Source organism: Cyphomyrmex costatus, unplaced genomic scaffold, assembly GCF_001594065.2.
Source record: "Cyphomyrmex costatus isolate MS0001 unplaced genomic scaffold, Ccosl1.0 scaffold132, whole genome shotgun sequence".
In the NCBI taxonomy this organism is placed as follows: Eukaryota; Metazoa; Arthropoda; class Insecta; order Hymenoptera; family Formicidae; genus Cyphomyrmex; species Cyphomyrmex costatus.
In genome coordinates this window covers 570,165-595,258 of record NW_017275304.1, presented here as the reverse complement: position 1 = coordinate 595,258, position 25,094 = coordinate 570,165, and the positions used below count along the sequence as shown (strand labels likewise).

At 36.9% G+C, this 25,094-nt stretch overlaps 1 protein-coding gene across 4 annotated transcripts in view; it reads left to right on the top strand.

The window, feature by feature from the left end:
* Positions 1 to 25,094, top strand: part of Scgdelta (sarcoglycan delta) — a 208,641-nt gene that overhangs the window by 164,925 nt on the left and 18,622 nt on the right. For all 4 annotated transcript variants that reach the window (XM_018550995.1, XM_018550993.1, XM_018550992.1 and 1 more), the window contains one exon: positions 17,396 to 17,675. In XM_018550995.1, the coding sequence (XP_018406497.1) occupies positions 17,397 to 17,675 (279 nt within the window). In that variant the 5' untranslated portion in view covers position 17,396. The remainder of the gene's footprint in view (positions 1 to 17,395; positions 17,676 to 25,094) is intronic.

The window sequence follows — 25,094 nt, the reverse complement described above, 5'->3', positions numbered from 1 at the left end:
GTCAGGCACGCTTAGGGCCGGCACGAGAATAGCCGTCGTCGCTGACGGGGCGAGAGCCCGGCATACCGAGCGGCGCTTTGCAAACGTCTTCATTGGTAAAATTGCAGATTGCTATGATCAATTCGAATCGAATGTCAAAGATATAGATTACAGTTGATACAAGTTCAGAAAACTGTCAAGATTTGTTGGATTTTTAAAGCATCACTAAAAAGAAATGATATATGAAAAAACAACTTTGCTCAAGTGTCTAAAAATTTAGGTAGATACAGATCTGAAAATAATTTTTGGTTGGATCATCATAATTATGTAGGAAATTCAAGCATAATGAGCAATGCTACGAAAAGTTTAAACAACTAACAACCAGTTTAAACGTCCCACACATAATTATTTTAATAGTTCAACAAAATTATTTTCGCAGGTTTGAATTTTTAAACACTTCAGCACAAAACAATTTTTTTGTGTGAAAATTGGAATGTACAAAGTTACAACTTTTAAAGTTAATAGTCCATTTTTAAATCGTTGTAATTAATAGAATTTCTTCCTCGAAAAGTTTTAAGCTTGTGATTTGTTATCGTTGCATACAACGATAACAAATTATAAGCTTGGCGCAATAAATCATTTCTCATCTATCCACGCTACATCGATTACCAAGTGCAGTGTAATGTCACGAGAAGTACGGAATAAAGTTCTATCGTGTATAAAGCTTCGCTGTATAGGCGATGAAAATAAGAAAGAAAGGCGAATAGTTTATAAAGCGGAGCGACATATATGGGACAATAGATAGTGAAGGGAGTGAAAGAGGTGGTTCGAAGACCACGGAATCCAACCGCAGTTTATACGTTTGTTTGGCTAGTAAGCCTCACGGGTAACTGGATAATATAAGCTCGGTGATGGCACACAGAAACGGCACGGCATGGCTTGACTTTGCGGGCGGTACTCTCGCGCAAATGTGTGCCTAAGTGTGTGTATACAGGTAGCAAGGGTTAGATGGGAGGCATAGAAAGGAAGAGGGTGAGTCAGAGGATACACCAATGTTTGAGTTCCGTCTCGGATGTCGCTTTGCCTCTACCTTTCTGTCACACTCCCTTTCTCGCTCTTCATCTCTTGTACTGTCTCCAAACCTACCCTGCTCGTTCACCCGGCCATCCGACAGATCCGACCTTTGACCTTGCCGGGAAAAGTTTAGTCCTGCGATGAATCCGCGACAGTTTCTTGAAAAGATAAATCGTTTTGAGGAAAGACTGCACGCTCGGTGTGAAACGAACAAAATGCTTCTCTTTTTTTTACTTGGACTTTGCAGGAAAATCATATATTGACATTTATTACTTACAGAGCTTTTCAATCTATTATAAGCGTAATAAAAGAATTCCAAGCTTGAGTTATTATTAATTCTTTGTGTTCATCTATCTTTTCTAACTTATTATTATTTATAAGTGCAGAACACTCTATCATATGTACTTGGATAATTTTTATATAATTTATACTATTTTCATTATAAAATGTTATCCTTCTAATTCTGTGCAAATTCGATAGCAGCGAAATTATTATTTTAATTTAACTAAATAGCGAGGTATTATATTAATTCAGATACAAGCATTGGAGTCGATTTACGGTTATCAGTCTCAAATTTAAACCGACTATCCATCTGTAGCAATATGTATCCATAGTTTCGAGAAGAGCGTATCTTGCTACGAGAATTATTCCGATGGAGTCAGAAATGGGCTACTCAGTAGACGTGTCGAGTTGAGAGACGGGATACTGACCCCCAACTTGTAACGCAGAATCACATTACCCCGTCAGTCCGCGACGCGTTAGTGCCGGAATTGTACGTACATTGCACATCAGACTATTCCACGTCGGCTGGACGACAATCCGTTTAGCCTAACTTTGCCGAATGCGAGCGTAAGCTCTTACGAAATTAATCAAGCGTTATCAGAAGTCCACTGACCCGGAAGGCAGCTTCGCCTGAACGAAGCGCGTCTGTCGGAAGTTTCCGCACTTCCGTGTAAATACTCGACTTCGGGGTACTTAAAACTATCGTTTTGATCTTCCTCTGTGTGTCCGTGTAAAGTAGGTGACTGTTTGCGTTAGCTTTTACATCGCGCGCAAGAAGTAAAATAAGTATGCTTTCTTTCATATCAGTTTAATTAATGTCGGTCTTGACGCTGAGCCCCTATTAATATTTGCTTCCCTCGTAAATCTGCTTTAAATTCGCTCCCTGAAGAAAAGATGGGGAACGTTCATGCGAGAAAGTAAAAAAAGCGCGCTCGTATTTCCACTTACCTCCCTGCAATTCTTGGCTCCTTAATTGCTATTTTAGTCATATTATTTTGCTCTAATTTCACTGCTCATAATGTGAGAAAATTTTTAACATATAATATTTAGTAATGCATTTTTTACTATTATCTGGTAACTTTTAGAGAAATATATTGTATTTAAGAAATTAAAATTGTATTAATATTAATAAATTTTACAAATTTTTACAAAAAAAGTTTTTAATTTTGAAAAAAATTTTTAAGTATGAATGTATATGATATTCAAATTATCAATCCGCCAATATTCGTTATAATTCATAGAACCTTTCGACGCATTTTCATCCATGTAACGCACCAAAGGATCGACACTGTGGTAGTACAAGACTAGCATTTAATATTTCCTTTACGAGCGGATGCGATTCCATTAGCAAAGTTTCACGCCACAGCCAAGTGGGACCCGAATTGTTCGTTAACACCCGCTATTTTATTCATTCGATTAGTTTGGTCGAAGGGCGAGGGCATGACAGGGAAATATGCGAGAGTGTATGGATGCGGGTTATGCTCGTGGCAGGCGCGACCATAGAGGGATTGCCATTTCAGCTTTACACGGGAATTAATATCGTATCGACTCAATTTTCCGCGAAAAGCACAGAAAATTCTAGTATTGACTATAATGCAACCACAGCTCATCGAGATTCTCTTGGAAAATATTTACATGATTGACATTGCATTCTCTGTTCATATCTAATTACTGTGTAGAGAATAAAGTAGGATAGTTACGAACGTGGAGAGTAAACGCAAATACTATTATTACAGTATAATAGAATGATGTTATTCTTTCATTTCTCGTATTCAGTAATAGTTTTATATATGCTTTAGTGCCGCCCTGTAATGCGTGATCATAGAACGTACACACTGTTTAACATAATATCGTTACATTTCCAATGATTTAGATAGTAGGAAGGAACGGGGAATTGTGAATATTAAAATTTACTAAAGAAAAAGTTAAATAAAGTCGATGCTTTATTTATCAATTAAATAACTATCATTGGATAATATGCATTTTAGGTGACACCTCATTGACTTCAATGTGCTTTAGATATGTTATAGGGGAGAATGTTCTGAGTGATTCTCCACAAGAATTAAGTGAGGGATGGCACTGATTTAGGAGATATAGTAAATTAAATTCTCTACAATATGTAGAGAATAACGTTGGTGTATAAGATATATTACGAATAGTGAAATTTGTATATACCGTACTAATTTCTTAAAGAATGTCTTAAACAAAGTCAGATAATCAAAGAAAGTTACAGGTATTTCGTGAACAGTCAACGTAGTTCTCGCAGTTCGATAATAGGCCATCTACAATAACACCAGCAGTAGCGGATTAGGCTGTAAGAATAAGGAATTGATTAATCACGATCGAATGTGAGAAGAATAATCGATTGCGATTGATCAATTTCTTACTCTTATAGCAGTTATAGCCTAATCCACTACTGCTGCTGCCATTGTAGACGGTATATGGTTCACATTTATGAAGAATATATGTACAATTCGAAAACAAATGGAACGATAAAATTTCAATTTCGTAAAAACGTCGTGTTCGTTTTTCAGTTTTAGTGCGCATATTATATAACAAAGTTGCACGTGGTGATAGTCGCGGAAATGTGTGACGCGAAGGTATAGGAACAGGGTCCCAGCCATGGGGTGGAACAGAGTCAGAACATAAAATATTGCTAACCACCTCGCGGCCGAATTTAATTCTCCGGGCTGAATTCGAGCAGAACGTCAATCGGAGGGATTTCCACGGGGAAGTGGCGGAAAGGGCGATCAGAAGGAGGAGAACGGTGGAGGAGCATGGCAGAGGGTGGTTGGCACCGCCAACCTCGTCGAGATAAATCTTCCTGTCGATGGCTCACCGCGGCCTCGGATTAGAGTCTACATTTGCACCTATCCTCCCTACGCCCTTCGAACCCTCGCCCTCCGTTCCAACTTTCCATCGGCTCCGACAGTAACTCCTGCTAGTCCCGGCCCTCCCCCGCACAACCCTGTTGGCTCGCACCCCGTTCGGGAAAAGACCGTCTCATAAATTCGGCAGCACTCGTTATAAATTCAGCCCCCGTCAAGGGGAGGGGAGGGCGCCACGGGGATGCTGACTTTGGAAACAAGACGGCGGATGGCGCGTTGACGGCTACGCCGAGATTTGCGTGAACTTTGTGGGATGGTAATATGTATGTACGATCTGAACGATAACAAAAGAAACCATGAAATAAAAAGTCAGTTTATACGTTAATAACAACGTATTCCAGTTATATTCGAAAAAAACAAACAGTCTGTTTTTATTTCCTGGTTCTATTTGCACACAATGATAACAATAACTACATCGCATCACGAATGGTTGCAGGATCAAGCGAATATTTAAACCATCTCTAATGGATATCTAATTGCTTTTATAAATACTGTTAATATTACATGGAAAGTACACGTGTAGAAATTTACGTCGCGTACGCATGAATGAAATGAAAAAGATTTGATGCCGTTAATTAGAAACACGGGCTTTGGTGAACAACATGGATAAACAAAGAATTTATTCTGCGGGCCCGACGGGGCATTTTTCACAGTTGCATGAGAAGCGTTATAAAGAAAACAAATGAGTCCGTTTATCCGGGAAAGTAGTGTACTTCTTAGAACGGAAATTCTGAAGAGCCCAGGCAGCTTGACCGATCTTCTTCCTCTTAACCGTTTTATTTGCGATACACAGACCGGAATGTTTTGGTCGATGTATCGAGATGTGCATAGTGATCGATGCAACGCATTATTTTCATTGATACCGAAACTCTGCGGCCTGCGGGTCGGCGCAGGTGCGAGCGACGACGCGAGGAGAAAACAGGATGTAGGAGGCCTTAGGTCATAGAAAATCCCACGTGCATCGGCTCGAGGAAAACGTCCTTCCATTCTCTGCCCTCAACTTCGTCTCGTCAGGGGTTACCGTCGTTGCCCACCTCTCTTAAGGGCTCCCGCAGGAACTCGAGCAGAAAGTACGCCGTTACGTAAAACACGTTTCATCGAGAAAATGAAGAAAATTAGTGCTTTCTAGAATAATTTGTGGTATAAACTATATAGCGAAAATCTAAAATATATACAATGTGCACGAGAAAAACGATTTTGTTGAATTATTTTAAAAAAAACTTATTAAAGTATCCGAAAATAATTTTTATTGGATTAAAATTATTTAAGATATCTTAAGTATATAAGTAATGCTGCAAAAAGCATTTGGCATTCTAATTTGAGCATTTTTCATAATTATTGATAGTCCAACGAAATTACTCTTAGGTCCGTATTTTTTATAATTAAATTTTTAAATACTTATATCTCAAACAAAACTGTTCTTTTTTTCATATATTTTTAGATGAGTACTTAATATGGATATTTCGCGGAACGATTAATTATTAGCGGCAAAATATTAACGCAAGTGTAATCAGAATTCTCCCGTGCCTTCGTAATTTGCGGAAGGCATTTACTTAAGACGCATTATGTATTCGCACGCCTTCGGGAAAGAGTTGTATTACGGTTGCGGCAGCCGTGAAAGGGAGGAGGGGGGAGGGTGTTATTTTAATACCCGGCAAGATAGAATGCTCGCGATGCGCCATAATAAAATGCACGATGGAAACCGCGGAAGTTTCGAGGTAACGCGTACAAGGCGGACCAATTGAAATGCAGCGTATGCGGGAAGAAATATGATCCTTCCGAGGAATAATTCAGCGGGATGGCGAGACCGTCCGCAGTGTTACAACGGTGAGCCGCGATGATCGAGAACTATGATTAAAGGTATAAATTCTAACAAGGGAAAATTAATAAAACACGTTCGCGTGAAAAAGCGCCGACGTGCGTCACGCCATATCAAGCCCGTATCCTATTATTTGTGATAATGCAGACATTTGATCATCGTAAAAATACGCTGTGCGTAAAATCTGGCTGGTTTATTCTGTTTCTTTAACATTGTAATATCCATGTGCTGCACGTGGTCCACTTGTAAATTTTTTGTGGCTTACCAACTCGTAGATAAAAATATAAAATCATATTTTCTACAATATTTTATGCAAACGAAACAAACATTATGCGATCCGGAAGATTTTACTTATTTTTAAAAATGGTCCTCTGAAAAATGATTCTTAAGAAGGTTGCGTATTACTGCTTTAATAGATCATCTTTTTTTGTGCAAAATTCTAGCTAGAAGTCTTTTTCACCACTTCTCGAATTCTCTTTTTTTTTTTGTATAGAAGTTACGTTGCGCTGCAATTCTTTTCTGTTTTCTAGAATTAATATCGGGTACGGAAGTTAATTGAAATTTTAAGGATCTACGGAGAGGATACTGGGTGACTTATCTAACGGGTCTTAACTACCGTATCGTACACTTGCTGGTTTATAGCCCGACATGCAGCTCACGATATGCTACCAGAACTGATGCTGTTCTACGATTTCGAGATGCATTATGTTGCGGCTATACAAAGCCCGTACTGAAGTTTAATTATTATCACTATGTGTACGCATATATCCTATCTAACGTTCTTAACTTTATACGTGTGCACATGCACTGTGACCGCGACCGTATAAGACTATTAGACATGCTCAGATAACGTTTACAATGAAGATTCCAGGCTGTATACGAATCCAAACGTATACGAGATCTTCTTCGAGGGTAAGTTAATTATTATCATCTCGCATGAAAGCGCGATAAACAAAGCCACGATTAATATCTACCCCGCGATAACTCATATATTCACCGCAAGAATCAATATTTCGTTCTTGAAGTAATATTTCGGAAATATATATTGCGAGCTCGACATGAATACAAATGCCTATTCTGATCGACATGTAGCATGAAAAATATTCTGCTGTTTTTCCATTCCACGTATTTTGGTGTACTGAAGAAAACGTGCGGCAGGAACGAGGTCGACCTGCGCATTGAGCGAGATTTTTATTTCCGCGTTCAAATGAATTTAAAATCGACGGTAAAACGATAGACGCAGTACGCGGAGTGTATTAGCTGCCAGAGTTCTGTACACAATAAGTGCGCAAATATTTTGATTCCCCGAAATCGATACGCGAGAAATCATGAACGCATGAACTTTTGTAGACTTCACTGCGCTACGTAATTGTCTTAAAAAATTCGCATTTTCCGTATAAACTAACTATTTGCGGTGTAATTTATATTGCTCTTCTGCAAGATAACGATTTCTTGTTGCAATCTATCTTTGTAATTTCGGCGATAAAAATTAATTAACCTGGAAGTATTTCAAAATCAATTTCGTGAAAAGAAATTGAACATTAATGCGCCACGAAATACGGTTTATTTCAATATATATGTCTCAACACTTGCAGTGCGTTCCGGTACGCGTTGGGTATCAAGTAACGGCACATACTCGCGTATATAAAGTGAATGTCGAGGCGGGGTCGTTCGTTCGAAGATGCACCTTTGCGGTCGCGGGGCAGAAATGCCAAGCTGTGGGTCCGATGGGAAATGTCAACGATACCAAAGGCAAAAGTCAGCGAAGATATCTTGCTGTCTCCGCCCGGAGACGTTGCCGTTCGTTTATCAAATACTGTAGACAGACAGCCTACGGTGGGATTTCACGAATGTCCTCACCGTGAGAAATATAGCGTGAGCCGAAAATTCATTATTTTGTCTACAAACTAATTCGGAAAATTTGTCCTAAAAATGAAATATTCATTCAAAACACTTCGCGTATAGGTTGTATATAACGGACTCGGTATAATTATTTTTAATATTAAGATTTCAGACCAAATTTCTGTTATTTGTTTTATATAAATTTATATAATATTCTCACGAGAATTCATGATATAGTTCTATCTGTTTATAGATATCATGGTTTTATCTATTTGTAATTTTATGTAATGTAATGAAAAATATTTAAATACTCAAAAAGCACATAAAACCTATATCAAAATACACTTATAAAAATGTACGACAGAATTCTCTCTTGGAATTTCACGTAACTTATTTTATTTTATTTAATGCAAATGACACTTAAGAAACCAATATTCATTGCACAAAAATCAAGTCAAATTTAAGGTTTGCTGCAAAACCTTTTACGAGGTAAGTCAAGCTGAGGGTTTCCTTGAGTCAGGTTAGGGTTGAAGTCGAAATATCGAGTTTGGCGAGAAGACCGTAGACGGATAAGGGATGGGAAAGAAGATAAAAAGCGAAAAAGGGAAGAAGGAGATCGACTATAATCCGTGAGATCGAGCCGGTAACGCGATCAAAGCGGTTCCCTTCCGGTTTCTAAACCGATTTCCTCGGACTCGTAGAAACGTGCCGTTCTTGGATCAATAGCCTTTGCGCTGTTTTTCTCCAGAACGTGTTTCCTTCATGAGCTTTTTTTTTAAGTTATTTTTACCTACAAATCTCGTCGCGCAAATAAAATTTTATTTCACGCATCCGTATTGATTAATAATTAAAAATAAGATATATTAATTTTTCTAATCAGAATCGATACATAAATAGTTGAATAAGAATAATTACTTTTTATTTTTGTGATTTTAAATAATGCTTTTATAAATTACGCTTTATATTTCTCGCTTAATGATAATATACCAAAAAAATACTAAATTTTAAGAAATTATTTATATAAATAATAGGTATCAATTAAATAGTTACTAAATATAAATATGTATTTATTTGGTATAAAACTATCAATTTGATTTAATTCTCATTTATTTTTATCATAAAATATTTATTTACTCTGTAAATAAATGTATGGTTGGCCCTATTCAAATATTAATTAAAATTTAATGTATTTTTCTCAGTGCATAAAATTTTCAAATAAACACGACGGTTGATGCTATTAAGAATGATTAATTAGCAAAAAAAAAGTAGATTAATTGCGTATATAGTATCCAGATGTGAATGATGATATTAACGAAAGCGAATAATGATGGATAGATAGCTGTGAGTTGAGTATTAGTGCTTTCGTCCGTTATTTTTCGATCTGTCAACGTTATCGACGTCAAGTCATTTCGAGCCATCCAGAACGAGAGCGTCCGTCCGCATGTCGGGGATAAACGAGACAAGAACGAAAACTAATGCTCTTACTGCCTTGAATGTACGTACTTAATGCGATAATCCTGCAAAATAATTAAGTGTATCGAGACAATCCTGAAAATATACGTCGATAAAGCCTTGAGTAAAATTTTACGTTAAAAATTATTTTTACTGTAAATAATGAACTGTGGATACATTGGACATTAAAATATGCAACAGACAGCCATCAGTACCATTATCGACATTCACGAAAACAATAAAGTCATGTTTTATTGAAGAAAAATTTTATTGAAATTATTTGATTAAGCCAGAAATATAAAAAGATACACATGCATTTTTATATAGATACCATTAAATATTCCTTTACTCTTCGTAGGCGATTCAACTATTCCTGCGGCCGTGAGATTAAACTTTTATTAACAAATATTTTTCATCTGTGGATGAATTAATCTATCAAATATTTATTCAAAATTGTGGCATTCTGTACAACTAAACTATTAAAAATAACTTGTATGATGACAGATATTTTGTATTTTATGTTTTAACGTGTGTGGCAGCATTTATAAATCAAATATTCAAAATGTTTTTTTATTTTCAGAATTACGAAAGTGCTTTCTCATATTCAGAAAAATTGACAAAGCATCGTTTATTTATATTAATTTAGAGAATTTAACTCTCTATAATTTTTTTAATAATTAATAAAAATGAGTCTAAGTTGGAAAAAATAGATGTGTAAAAGTGATTTCCCGTTGTTTAAAATTGCTTGAGGAACTAAAATCTTTATCGGACCTTTGTTTATATCCACTCTATCTCGACCAGAAAAATAGAAGTAGCGGCTTATGGTCGTTGAGACTGTTGAACCAGAGCGGTACGAAAATACCGGGAGTCTCTCGAAGTGATTCTGGTAAGCAGCCAAAGTGAGGGTGTAATGGAGCCAGAAAGTGAGGGAGAGAGAAGAGAAATGACGAGAGAAGAAGTGAGGCGCTCGGAAACTCTTCTACTGGGTGGCTTGGAAACGTTTTGCTGGTAACTAGGCTAATGTGAGATTACTTGGAGCAGCGATAGCATCCGTAGACACAATTGAAGATTCTTTTGATTTAACTTCACGTAAAAATCACGGATCGGATTTTAAATATTAAACTTTCGAATGAGATACTTCGCATTAATCATCTACTCGATAATTCACACTTTCCAATTAACTATATTCAATAATTTTACGTCCAACACACACATATACAATGCTTAAAATAAGACATCTACATAATCTGACGTAATGATAGAGAGAAAAATATACAATACCTTCTTTTTTAACAATCTTGCATTATTCCATACAAAAAATTAATTTCTTTAATTTTTGTGAATATCTATGCTCAGCATAATATCGGTAAGCGTATAATTGATAAATACTAGTCGTTACAGGATTTTGCAAACTACATAAGAAATATCACGACAGCAAGCCGTAATATTATTTAGAGAGCATAGATTTGCAACGTGGCGAGGTGCGTACAACGCCCGCAAGATGTTACGCGGTATTAATGCCGTGTCGCGTGTCTCATCAACGTCGTGTATCCGGGGGTGAAACGCCAATGACGATGATTGATGTTAACGACATACATACAGCTAACTGTATTCAGCGAGACGCGGTAACGGGCGTTAATAATCGGCGCACCTACACTTTTAATTTACTTCGTTGGCCGTCGAGCGATAAATCGATGATTCCCGAATGATTAGCCCACAAATGCCTATATCGGCGCATTAAGCGCAACGTTCCTGCTTTCGTCGTTTCGTGTGTCAAATTTATTAACGTGCTGACCGCATCGTGTCCCCGTAGTTGCGTAGAGGGCGCGAAGGCTGGCAAACAAAATAAAGTATTTATTTTCGTTGCAAATTACCACCGCTAATGGCTGCCGCGAGCGCAAATTACCGACATTACGTACTCCACGGAATCTCTCACGCGTGCTTCATTACGATGCGCGGCCGTGCACCGTGTCGGCTTTAATTAGCCGTAGGTAACCCGTAATCCGTTACTTCAATTACTTTTCTCGTAATCCGATTCGATATCCCGAATTTTCGAAGCGGAATTTACGGAAATGGAACACTCGAGTTGCGAATTCGCGAATTTGCGAAATTCGCGTAACTATAAAAAAAAAACAACGAGCTTTTTCTCGAGCAGTTTTCTTCATTCCCTTGAAGAGAATTCCACGGAAACGTAATTTGTCTTTCAACTTGGCACGAATTTACGAAAACACGTTTTGGAAATAACGATGAATCAGGAGAGAAGGCGGCCGTTATGATTTCTGAGTAACTCTCTATGTAGGAGGCGAGAGGACCCTCGATGTTTGATCTTTTGATTGAATTGCGCGGCCAATAACTGACCTCCCTTAAGAGGTTTCGCACGACTCTCGGGAAATATCGAACCTTTAATGTCCTGATTCGAGAATGTTGCGTCCTCTTTTTCCGTCCAATCTATCTATCTTCGGTCGGTCTCTCTGTCTTTTCGCATTGAGTTGGTGCTTGAAATTTCCAACGTCCTCATCCATCGGTGCTGATGGAACGTTCAACGTTTCTGGAAATTGTTGAGATCATTCGTTTTCATTGAACATTACATAATTAAAAAAATAACATAAAAAATTTATCTATATATATATACCATATAATGAAATGATATCTACGCGATGAAAATAACCCTCCATCAAAAACAACAAAAATATGCTGAGAAGAGAAAAACGACGCGTTCACATAACGTAGCGCATAATGACGATGCTTGGAACGAGATGCGCGCGCGTCATTTCAGCAAATCGCTTTTGCTTGACACGAGGCGAGAAATGACTCATTGTGCCGCGCCACGTTGGCCGATTCAATTTTATTCCAATGAACCGCGTGGCGCGGTAAAATCGAAAAGAGTCGGCAGAAAGGTTAATAGGAAGGGTTTGCAATTTCCGCGACGTACGTCCCAGTCACGTCATCATACAGTCAAAGGCGCTTGCGATATAGCGCGCACCATATACATCTCCGACATTTTTCATGGAAATTGCCGAGGAATAGCGGAAGAAAAGAATGGGGAAAGCTATGCGCCAAAGAATAGGCGAGAAGAGAGAGAGAGAGAGAGAGAAGGAGGGCATGCAAACGTAAAAAGGTGGCGTGTTGGGGTGCAGCGAGTCTATTAATGGCCATCCAAGTTGAACTATGTTTGGTTTGCGGGCTTGGCGCGACCATCTGGGAGGATTATCAACGATGTAGAAGTCAAACCGTCCTCACAGAACCGTCCAATTAATCCCCCTCCTCTCCCACTTGCTAAAAGACCGCAAGGGTGCGGTGATCGACTAACTACCCGACAAAACCGCGGCTTCTCGACACGAATACGCTGCGAGAAAATAATTAACTATGTCCGTTTTAGCGGATCGTTCAGCCTGCATGCACATTGCGCTTTCGCAAATGTGGCTACGTGAATCTTCATCCTGTTTAGAGGAATAGCTTGCATAGAGATGTCTTGATTTGACGTAGCAGCAGCAGATCCTCTGTCATGTCAGGCTGTTCCGTCGTGTCCATATGCGCTATTGTGCGTGTAACTACGTACGTTACGTCTATGTCCGAGGATTGAAACACACGAGTATTGTTTCATGGAAAACATACGAAATTTGGAGAAAAGAAGTTTTAAAAAAAGATTAGCTGCATTTCAGAACTGGACAATTTATTATAATAACAAAAATAAAAGAAAGATATTTTTCAGTAAATTAAATCGATGATATATGCAAAAAAGCTTTATGTTAAAAAATAAATAAAATTATGTAATAATTAGTTATTTTTTAACATTATGAATTTTTTTGTTTTTTTTTAATTGCAGACAAAAATTTTCTTTTGTCTTTCATATACGTATGTCGAATTCATTCTGTCAGTCCTCATCGCAAAGTTAAATCTGCTTGCATTTACTCTTAGGTCGAAGAAGCTTGGAAAGAGATCAATATTTCGAGTCGAGTAGGCTATCGAACTTGGATTCATCGACAAATACATCTATCTATACTTTGCCTTTTCAAAGAAGGATTTAGTTTTCATTCGAACAACCGACGTTCGTGTATTTTTCCTTTTATAAATAAAAGAGGAAACGATTTTTCGTTTGATTAACTCATTACTTTTATTTTTAACTAAAAATTTTCAACAAATAATTAGGTCAGAGAAAATTGTTCCTTCCGATCCCGTAATTAGAAAATTAAAGCTACACTAATACTATTAGCGGAAATTGGAATAAACAAGTAAACTGTTTTTAATTAAAGTCACTTTTAATATATTATAACAGCTTCCTTTTTCAGAAGAAGCTTAAATGAAAATTGATACCGGGCAAGTTTAAAATTTAATATTTATTTTCAGCGCTTTATTGGGTTAAATAAAAGAATTTATAAGAATCACATGATCATGGACTGAGTTTTATTTATTAAAACAACATGTTTGGCCTTTGATATTACTGCTTGTTGCGTCCCGTAACCGCGCGCGGTGCAAGAGCCTGTCATCGGCGTCCTAGAAACAACTTCGGTAACACGGGAAGCGGGATATTAGTGAACAATGGTAGCCATAATGCTTCCTGCCGGTTATAACGCCGAGTTATACCTGCCTGCAACTTGAGTCAAGCGCAAACCTAGGATTGGATGGCAGACAATTTAAGCTCGGCTTACGATTTAAACAACGGTTGCTGTACAAGCGGGCCTCCATCCAACCCCCCCGGCCCCCCCCCCCCCCCCGCCCCGTTTAAACACTCTTACAACCACCCAAATGTGGTATGGATTAATTCATTCAACGTCCCTATCTGCATCCGGGAAGGGGCTTTTAGGCGCTTAAAGCGGGAAATAAATCTATCCCGCGCGGCGAGTCTCACCGAGATCGCAGCAGCAAAGAATCTAAATTGCGGTTGCCGTTGTAATCCATCGTTGTCACCCACGCGAAATAAATGATATCCGTAATTGTACGTACCGTACATTTTATTAAGCTAGCCATTGTTCGTCGCCGAAAGTAAACTGTCTAGTGGTGCGTATTTCCGCGTCGTATATTTTGCGCTGAATGTGGCTGTCCGGCTTCCACTTCATGTTACGTAGAAACACGTCTTTCGGAACGGAGAAGAATGGAAGGATCAGTGTCTGACTATCATGTCTCGTGTTAAAGCAATAATGTTTTGCGCTGATATCAATCGATCTACGTTGGAAATTTTGAAATTTTTAGAAACAAAATTCGTAAATCACAAGTAATAAGCGGCATGAATTCTTGAAAAATTCTTACTCCGCGTTACTATAACAGTAGTAATTCCGTAACTTATAATGCATTTTCTGCTCCAGACTGCGAAATAATGGTCGCCGTGCTAACTTAGCGTTACGTCAAAAGTTCCGGCGAACGTTTAACATACGTCCGACGCACTATTTATGGCCCATGAAATATTTCCGCGTTATAATTGTGCCTTGAAGCCTGAATTCATAATGCTCATTTTCTGACGCTGTAGGTTATCCCCACCCTCTTTGTGCCCCGCGAGCACTTAAAAAGAAAGATATGTAAGGAGCATTAAATAAATTTACACTTTCAGTGTTCCTTCACGGTGGCGTAAAAGAAGCACATGACCTGATTAGTCTCCTTTTTTCTTTTCTTTAAGTTGGATATCGTGAAATTCATTTACAATTTTTATGGTGGCCCTAATGAGAGACTTTCGTGTCCGACATTAAATCATTTTCTTCTGTTTTTTACTCGAGAATAAATTTCTCTCGCGAAAAATTATACGGTCTAATAATAGTACAATACATTGTGGAATTAACATTATATTGTACAAGTCATAAACGTTATAAATTCTATCACTGAATTAATCAATGAAACAACATACTCGTATTTACTATTAATCATAGCAAAAAGGATAAAATCCACAGAAACCAAAGCGCGAAGTGAGTGCATTTCCTGTCTTTTGACGGGAAAAAATTGTTAGAATGCTAGCAATCGAGAAGAGACCATTGCGAAAGCTCGGTCGAGAATCGCACGATCGTATTGGGAAATTGGAACAGCACCGACCGCGTGCCGTTCTTCTCGCACTGGTTTATCCCCAGTGCTTTTAATTTCAAGCTACGGAGCTCTTTATACCTGCGAGGGGCATAATTATCTACAAAAGGGTGGAGGATCGGCATTGAATATTTTAGCTCTCGCTTCTCGCAGCACCGTCGATCACCCTCTTCTTCTCTCTCTTCTTCCTATTCCTCTTTCGGTTTCATACTAACGCTCCTCCTTCCGTAAACGAAAATAAAAACGGATAAGCGCAGAAAAGCGGAAGGAGGCTTGTGACTTAAAAAGCAAAAATGGGAGGGATCCTTTTCTCGTCTTATGGCTCTAGGATTAGGTAGGAAAGTTACGTCAGGAATTTTGCGGCCAGCTTTGCATAAGTTCCAATTCTATCTCGTTTCTTTTCATTCGCGTTGTTTCGTATTCTGTCTCTATGTTTCATGATGCTCATTTTGGACGCTGATGTCCGATAAAAATGCAGAACTGCGCGTATTAACTTCTATATCGTAATCCGACAAGTTATTTCGTTTCTAAGCTATTAAAGTATCTTATTACTTGGCTGATTTATGATTTAATACTTTTTTTTTTCCTAATTCTTAGAATTAAAACATTAGAAAAGAGAGGATAAAGAGTAAATTGAACAGAACATAAATCGGTTAGCATTATTTTCATAAAATTATTTTTATAAAAAGTAATGTTTTAGAAAAGTATTGCTTGTGCATATATACGCTATTTTTTATTTCCTGTAAAACTTAAATAAATGTTGGATGCAACGTTCTTTCAGAAAGCCCTTCAAATAATCTTGTCTCTAGTTTAAAAAAAAACTATAAAATGTATTTATATTTAAAAAGTAAAATTTTTAGAATATATATATAATGTTTAAAATATAAAATTTCTCTTATCAATTTGTTAAAGTTAATAAATATATTTTCTCACAATTAATATGAGAAAATATTAAAATATAAATTTGCGCAAGAGAATCTTAAAGTGAGAAGTATTCATCATTTTTGACAATCAACGAACCTAGTTTATCGTTATAATTAATACGATGAACGATCATGATATTATGTACATGAGTGATTCAGGGTGTGATGTTGGTTTCGTCATGTTGTAAAAGTCAGCAAATTTATTTTATCGTTATAGTTAATACGAGGAAAGAGCGACCGACGAAAATGAATTGCATCGATATGCAAATGTCCTTCGATCGTAATCAATTTGACATATCCCGCAATTTTTTCTGTTATAATATTGTTACATATTAATATTAGCATTAATTTTTTTTTCCTTCAGTAATTTAATTTGTAATTTAATTAAAAGAGCTTGGACAGCTTTTCTCATGAAAAAACATAATATTCCATTACTTTCGAGAATACCATAGCGAATTGATGAAATTATTACCTCGGGAGAAAATTTAACGAAAAGTGATCTTCGACAAGTCCCATCTCTACAGGCCGTGCACGTCTGATATAAAGTATTTCACATTGTTGAAATGGAAGAAAAAACCGGAAGATCTGTCTTTCGTGACGCGTTTCGCCTTCCCGAACACAATTCCGCGCAGCCGGTGTTCAAGAATGAGGTATAAACCGTTGATAAATGATCACGGCAGAAAGAACAGCCTCGTAATTGTAGTCTTATTAATGGCTCGCAACTGCACGGTGTAACGACCTGTAGCTATAACACGCATCTCGTTTGTATTTCGTAACCGTAATCTGCCAATTTACGGCGTGAAATCGCTTGTAGCACGAAAACGTGCATGAAGGTATTCAAATAGGAAGAGAATGAAAAACAAAGTATCTAGAATAAATTTTCAATTGTTTCGGAAAGACAGATTTCTTTTTATTAATTTAAGATATTAAATTTACTTGTAATTACCTATAATTACGGGTATTAAATAAATTTTTCTTTCTAAAGTCTATAAAAGTCAGATCAGTGTATAAATTAATTATTATATTGTAATATATTTAATTATTAACACTTTCTGGAGAAAATTGTTAAGAAGAGAAATTTTTCTCTATCGAGATATATACTTTGTTAATCCGAGATTATGTTCTTTCAGAATGTCCAGAGGCCAAGGAGGGTGGTCCGACGAGCCCTGCACTTCCGGCAGTGTAAGTCGTCGCAGTGGAGCACGACAGGCAGCGGGATCTTCGAGATCGGCATCTTCTACCGTGGAAGAGCGAGCTTCTAGTAACACACCGTGTAAAGGTGGCTTTAGATTAGGAGTCTACGGCTGGAGGAAAAAATGTCTTTATTCACTTGTGTTAACCCTTATGATCATTGTCATACTCAACCTCGCCCTCACCGTCTGGCTTCTTAAGGTCATGGGATTTAATTCCGTAAGTTTATCAATAATGAATTAATAAAATATTATTGTTATATAAATCTTTAATTAATGTTATAGGCTCATTAATATTATATATATAAATATTCATAGTTTTTTAAATAAAAATTTGAGAAAAGGTACAGAAATGGTAAATTTCGACCATTTATTAATTTGAAAATTTGATACCTCTTGTAACTCAAATGATAAATGTATGAGAAATAATATACGCGTATATCATGAAAACGCCGAAACGCACTGCGATCCAAAATGATTCCTTCCGGTTAGTCTTCACCAAGTTTGATCTAGATAAGGACGTGTGTAACTTTCGACAGTCATTAAAGTCGACTTTCGTCTTGCGGCTTGGAATTAGTTTTGCGCGAGTTCCTGAGCCCGAATAACAGGCCTCGACGATGTCGGATCGTACTAGCGTGGTGTGCGATCGGAGTAGGTCGCTTTGAGAGCGGCATCGGCAGTGAGGAGAAGACGAAGCGCGAACGTGGTTAATATAATTTGCTGTAATTGCCAGAACCGTTACATCGACGCCGTTGTTATATTCCTCGCGGAAAATTGTCGTTTGCACTTCATACTTCTTCCTCTTCTGGACTTAATTCGGACGCGTTACAATTACCCGTCCCCGGGAATCGACCGGGGTTCATTAGTAAGTAAGCGGCGGCGTTCGAGCGTTCTCCTTCGCTTCTCGCAATCCCGGAGAAACGCGACCCGCACCAACTTCTTGATTGCGATAATGGTTGTAATATAAAGGCCGTTTCGATGTAAATGTCTGTGTCGCGCGCGAGGGCCACGATACGACTTTCCTAAGTTAGCGAGACACGTTTGGCGATTTTAGATCGAACGAGAAGACATGCTCATGTATCGTATTAAATATGTTAATTTTGATATTCGTTGGAGGAAATGTTCTACGATATTTTAATAACATACATATGCAAAGCAATATAAATCTAATCAAGGTCAATCAAACTGAAAACCGAGCATGAGACATTAATAAATACGATTTATTACCTTATTCAATTAAATCAATATAGTTAGTATAACGGAACGTTTTGGACTTTACTTAGCCCTCCGCAGCCTGAATATCTTCTCAATATATAATTAAAATACTATTATTCATACGCTAATTTATTAATTAAAATTTTTCAAGATTTTTTAAATAATTGTGTATGTTTAATATTAAACATATCGACAAGAAATAAATAAATATTTTATTTTACAAGTTATAATTAATTTAAAATTGGAGGATTGCATCTTATTGTTAGTGTATAATGTTTAAATAAACAGTGTGCACAATGCACCTTACATCTTGTAACATTCGATTCAACACCCGCGCACGCAAAGAGAGAGAAAGATTCGCATAAATTCTTACAATCCACTTTACCATTATCACCCAGTCGTATCGGCGTTTTTACTTCTGCGAATCGTCATTCGTATACGCATCGTACGAGCAGATGCAACAATGGCATTGAAATTCGTCAATGCTAAGCTGGCGCCTAGTCGGCTCGATTAAGGCAAAACGATCGTGAGACTCTCCAAGCCTGGTATTGGTCTCGCGCCCCCCGTTGAGCTACAGCTACCTATTCGCCATTATCGAATTTATTCGAAATCGAAAGGAGCTTCCGCGATCTGGCGCAATGATCCCTCGATGGGGGCTAAACTCGGTGGAAATTGAGTATCAATCCGTAAGTAAGGAGCCCGAGAGCAGCAGGGATACCCCGTGGGAAATGTAAGTCTCTGCCACTTCTTTCCCCATCCCTCGTCACCCTCCAGTTTCTCTCCCTCTCTCTCTCTTTTTCTTTTTCTTTTCGCTATCTTTTCCGTTTCATTCCGTTTCCATTCCTTGTACAATCGTCCACCAACCCCTTACTACTCTTTCATCCCCATTCCACATCCTATCCTCTCACAGTGATTCTCTCATTTGATCTCCCACTCCCGGTTTTCTTTGGCTCTTCTCTTCTCTCTGTTTCTCTCTCTCTTTTTTTTTTTAGGCATCCTTCAATTGCGTTAATACTACTCAGTTTGCCAATTCGCGCTGAAAACTTTTCCAACTAATGTGTCGTTCTCTCTCATTTTGCTCTCCTTCATCTATCGTGAGTCGTAATTAGCAGCGATAATTAAACTCTCGTTTATCGGCTACTACTCGCACCGATAACTCATGTCCGATTAATTGTGCGACTCGGTAAATCAGTGAGACAATCAATTAGGAGTTCGGGCGCGTTAATTATTGCATACGGCCACTGCGGGCTGCTGCGATCGACGATTTATGGAGATTTCTATTCACGACGGCGAGTGAAGTTCGGGAATGTAAGCCAACATATCTCTGGAAAGGCGAGATGTAAGATTCGTCGATAAGTCCGCAAATCGAATGACCATGGAATATATATATATATATATATATACGACTTACGCGCGACAATTTCATATACTACGTGCACTTCGTGAGAAGATAATCTTGTAGCGCGATACATAAAATTTTATATGTGAAAGACGGATGGATTTTGCATAAACGGATTGACTAAACGAATCCAAACTACATAAAACCGTAAAACGTAATATGATGTCGCGTACATTTTCGTACAGTTTAGATCAATTCTATTTTAGAGAAAGTAACAATTTTCATAGAAGATTCGAAATTTCAATATGACATTTTTAATATTAACTGATCGTTTTATAAATTTTATTATCTCAAGTATTTTTAACAGTTTTAGTAGTGTGCAATCTTCCGGGATATGAAATGAAACAAGTGAAGTATACACAGTACTACATCTCGCGCTTGTCATACATATGTAAAAAGAAATGAGAAAACTGGAAGAGAGTATCCGAAATTAAGGTATTTTTGTATTTTTTAATACAATCAACCGCGATACGGATATAAGTCTGGCGGAAACATGTTTTACAGGGTAAAGGGAGACGACACAAATTGAACGACAATATTTATTTTACAACGTTATACAAAGACTTTGGAATTATTTAATCTAAAACTTCTTTCACATGCTACGAGATAAATTGTAAAAAATAATATTTTAATGATGCCAATTACATTGTTAATCAAAACTAAAAATTCAAATGATTGGATGAATTAAATAAATGGTAAATATTTCTATTTCTATCTAGTTTTTCTTATTTTTCAAGTACCGTCCTATTTATGATATACATCGCAAAGAACGTAAACGCAGTTTTCGGCAATACGTATCCATTATGATGTGTAAAAACCAACATCACTGTGGTTACAAGCACCGCTGAAACCACGAGTCACGGAGTGTTACGTAGAGTTGGGAGCTGGAACTCCTCGGAACTCGGTTGATACCCATCTAGAAGTTTTCCGCTCCTATGCGAGGTGTTCCTAGGCGAGTAAAAGCACGATGCACTCCCAGACCGGGAAATATTTCATGCTCACCGTACTTCTCCCCCATCTTTATCCACCCATCCTCCCCGACCATTCATATTTGATGAGAGTCTCGGTCTGCCTCCCACTGCCTCTTTTCACTCTCGAGTTACCCCGTCTCAGCCAACCCCGACCGACGTTTTCCTATCCGCTCGTCCTCCACCGCAAACGATACCGCGAAGAAATTAAATCATTTTTCTCAATTAAGAAAACCGTCTTGCTCCTCGTAACTGCGAAACTTTCACCCCGATGGAATTAATTAAGAGCTCCTCGATCGGTGCACTTTATTAATGAAGTCTGGTTTCGCCGCAATCAATGTTACCGGTTAATAATTTCTCGTATGGCTAACAATTTTCCAACATATTCATTCGTGAATCGTATGAAACACTCTCAGAGGCGTACTTTACCTCGAATAGTCTTTCCGACGAAGTTAGAATCAATTTTCTTTTCTAGTGGAAAATTAAACGTCTGATATCTTTTCGTAACTTTAAGTATCTCGACGGCTAAGCTCCTTATAATTTGAGAAACTTCCTTCATTTATCATTTACGTTTTGCACCATCCGAGATTATACTCCATCAATTTTTAATACTCTTATGTTTGTGTTATGTATTGCCGCATTTTATTTGTAATTTTCGACTACGTACCATTTGGATACATTTTATTATCGATTGCGTGTGCATCTTTACATCGGTATGAAAAGGTTTTTCCTACAAAGCACTTTGTCGTTTCACGAGTATCAATATTTCGGGTTCCTTTCGGGATTTCTATCAAGTGGAGAGGTCTTAGGAGAGATCTTCGATTACAGACAATATATAATACACCCTGAAACGTTATGTCGGACGAACCAATATACAGACACTATATTGGCACTAACGGCTTACATACATGGCCATAGCGAACAGATGCCCCTTCCACCTAATATCGCTTGCGGGACCTTACCCTCTATAACCCTTGTATCCATAGAGAATTCACCTGTATACATTCCTTCCTATATCCTCTACGAAGATACATATTGCACACGCGCCCTCCACACCCATACAAGGTGGCTCCTTTCGCAGGATCGCTTCCATACAGAATCAATTGAAATCCGTTTCGAAATGAATAGTACTTGGGAACTCGAGTCATGCACATACATTCATGTACGTTTCCATTAATTTAACACGTGTAAAATTAATTTTTTAACCATAGTAACGTGTAAAACATAATAAAATGAATAAGAAAAAATATTTATTATTACACTGTTTCGTAAAAATTTTAAAATAATTCTGCTTTAATATTCTTTAAATTAAATTAGAGATTTTCATTAAAGAAAGAAATAATATAAAAAATGTTAATCAATATTCTTTTAATTAATTATGTTTTAATACATTATTTAAATATTCTTAAAATTAGTAATTTTACAAATTACTATCATATAAAATTTAATTTACATTGGTAATCAATATATATGTATAATCTAATATAGTTCTGCTAACATTGTAATTAATATATTTACGTAAATAAATAAGTATAGAAAATTCTGGCATAGAGCAGAAAATTAAATTAATAACTTTACATAAATTAAATGATCAGGTCAAATATCACTAATTTTATTTTACGATAAATTCCGTCATATTTTTTTTATTAAAACGAAGAATGAAATAGAAATGATATTGGACATCGTTGTGCAGCTATACAAGATTTTCGACAAAAATTCAAACGCGGATATTTTGTGCGTGTGAAAGCGCAAGTGGTCACCCCGTATACGTTATATATATATAGTGTACTAGTATTAAAGGATATCCATTATAGCACCTAGCCACCAAGTGCAAGTGCAATATAGCGGGTATAGCGCCATGAATTTTGAACGTATAGCAGTGCCGTAGTACGTTAGTGGTGGCGGTTATAGGTTGGTTCGTGTGGAAGGCCGAACAGACAAGTTTATTGTTTCCAGGGATTTCACACCAAGCCACGGGAGACCATCGTACGAATCTCTTATGAAGGATCCATATTTCATCAATCAATGTTCTCTTAAATAAATATGTTTTCGTTGTTTACCTTGGTGTCTCGTCTCAAGCTTTTTACGTGCATTTTTAACTTCTAACCATAACTGTTAATTTAGACGTATTTCAAAAGAAGTAGAATAAATCGCAAAAAATATAATTTATAAACACACATATACACACACATATATATATATATATACATATATTGTATTTCTACAAAATAGCTATTTCGGATATATCGGCTTAAATCAGTTCCAATAGCTATAAATTTAGATCTCGCTCTACTATCGTAACTCCTCTTTCCGTATCGCTGAGACCGCGTTCGTCGCAAGCCAAAAGTCAACAAAACAATATTTGTCCCACAAAAATTGCCGCGGCGAAGATTTAAATTCGGCAGTCGCATTACGCCAGCCGTCGCGACGTTTTTATCGATTTCCCATTTTGAACCACCGATCCCGCAGCCCGGCCTCTACGTCACATACCAGATTGAGGTTATAGGTTCCTCCTTCTCCCCTTGCTCCCTTATTGCATAATCTGTGGAAATGTGTGTCGCGCGACATGTACTCGACTGACCCGAACTGTACGGGAAATCTACGACGGTTTCTATCCGAAGAAGCGAAATGTTAATAGAAGAGGAAACAAAATATCGGATTGGAGTAAAAATTCTTAGAGTTATATCACATTTATATGTTTCTTGAAACAATTTGCAATAATTGGCAATTATTTCATTCGATAAAGTAACGTTTAAGCTGTCAGCTTTAAAAAACCATTTTTGTTTAATTGCCGTACGTGATAATTTTTAACGCAGTTATTGAGCAATCAAAAGTCAAAAAGTTTTTTTTATACTTAATCTGTGATAACTGAATAACAAAAAATTTCAAGAACATTTTTAAAAAACGTTTGGTAAAGAAAATTTTAAACTTTCATGTTAGGTCAAAAATTTAATAAGTTTTTTTAAGCGTGTGACAAGTTTACAATGTGAAAATAAAATTTCCCATTTTATCTAGCTTGTAGTTTTTTATAGATGAAAATGACCGAACTCATAGAAACTCAAAGGACATACAGTGACCTTTCGAAAGTAGAGATTTAAAGTCTTTTTAAATTTAAATTTTATTTTTAACGAAATTACAACTGCTTGAATTTTGAAGTTCGTAGCGCTACGAACTTTTGTGTTCCAATCTAATACAATAAATTATTATATTGAAACTGAAAAAAGGTGGTACGATTCCAGAGAAAGTAGAGACGACTCGCTCAGGAACGACTGGAATATTATAAGAGAGTTTCCGGAGAAGACGAGTGCGCGCTAACATTAATGATGCCTCGAGGGTGTCTCATCTCTGGAATCCCCTTTATATAATTGTTATCATCACCATAAAAAGAATATATATATGTATATACTTTTTAATAAATATATATATATAAATATAAAACAATCATCCCACTGTACGTTGGATCTTTTGCGCCCTCATTACTCTTTAAGAAAAATAAATAATCTGAATATAGGGAAAACTTTTCGATAATGGTTCGTTATGCGACATGATTTTCTGTAAGTACTTGTTGACACACCATTAATATTTTATTTCATTCTATTATCATTTATCGCGTGAATAGATACAATTAAAAAATTAGTAAATATTTTAATACAGTGTGTGTGGAAAGAGATTCTTCGATTTTTTAAAAATACTAACTGTGTAATTGTAATTTGCTGTTTTAGATATGTATGTATGTATGTATATTAGGATAAAAACTAAATTGTCGAATACACGGAAAAAATGATTTTGCTAAATTATTAAAAAATTTAGATACAGATTTAAAAATAATTTTGTTAGACCATCAAAATAATTGTGTAAGATATTTAAGCTGGTTGTTAGAATGTTAACATTTTTCGCAATATTGCTTGTTACGCTTGAACGTTCTATTATATTTATTTTGATGGCTCAACAAAATTAATTTCAGGTTTATATCTATAAACTATAACAAATTTTGAGATACTCTCTCTCTTCTCTCTCTCTCTCTCTCTCTCTCTCTCTCTCTCTCTCTCTCTCTTTA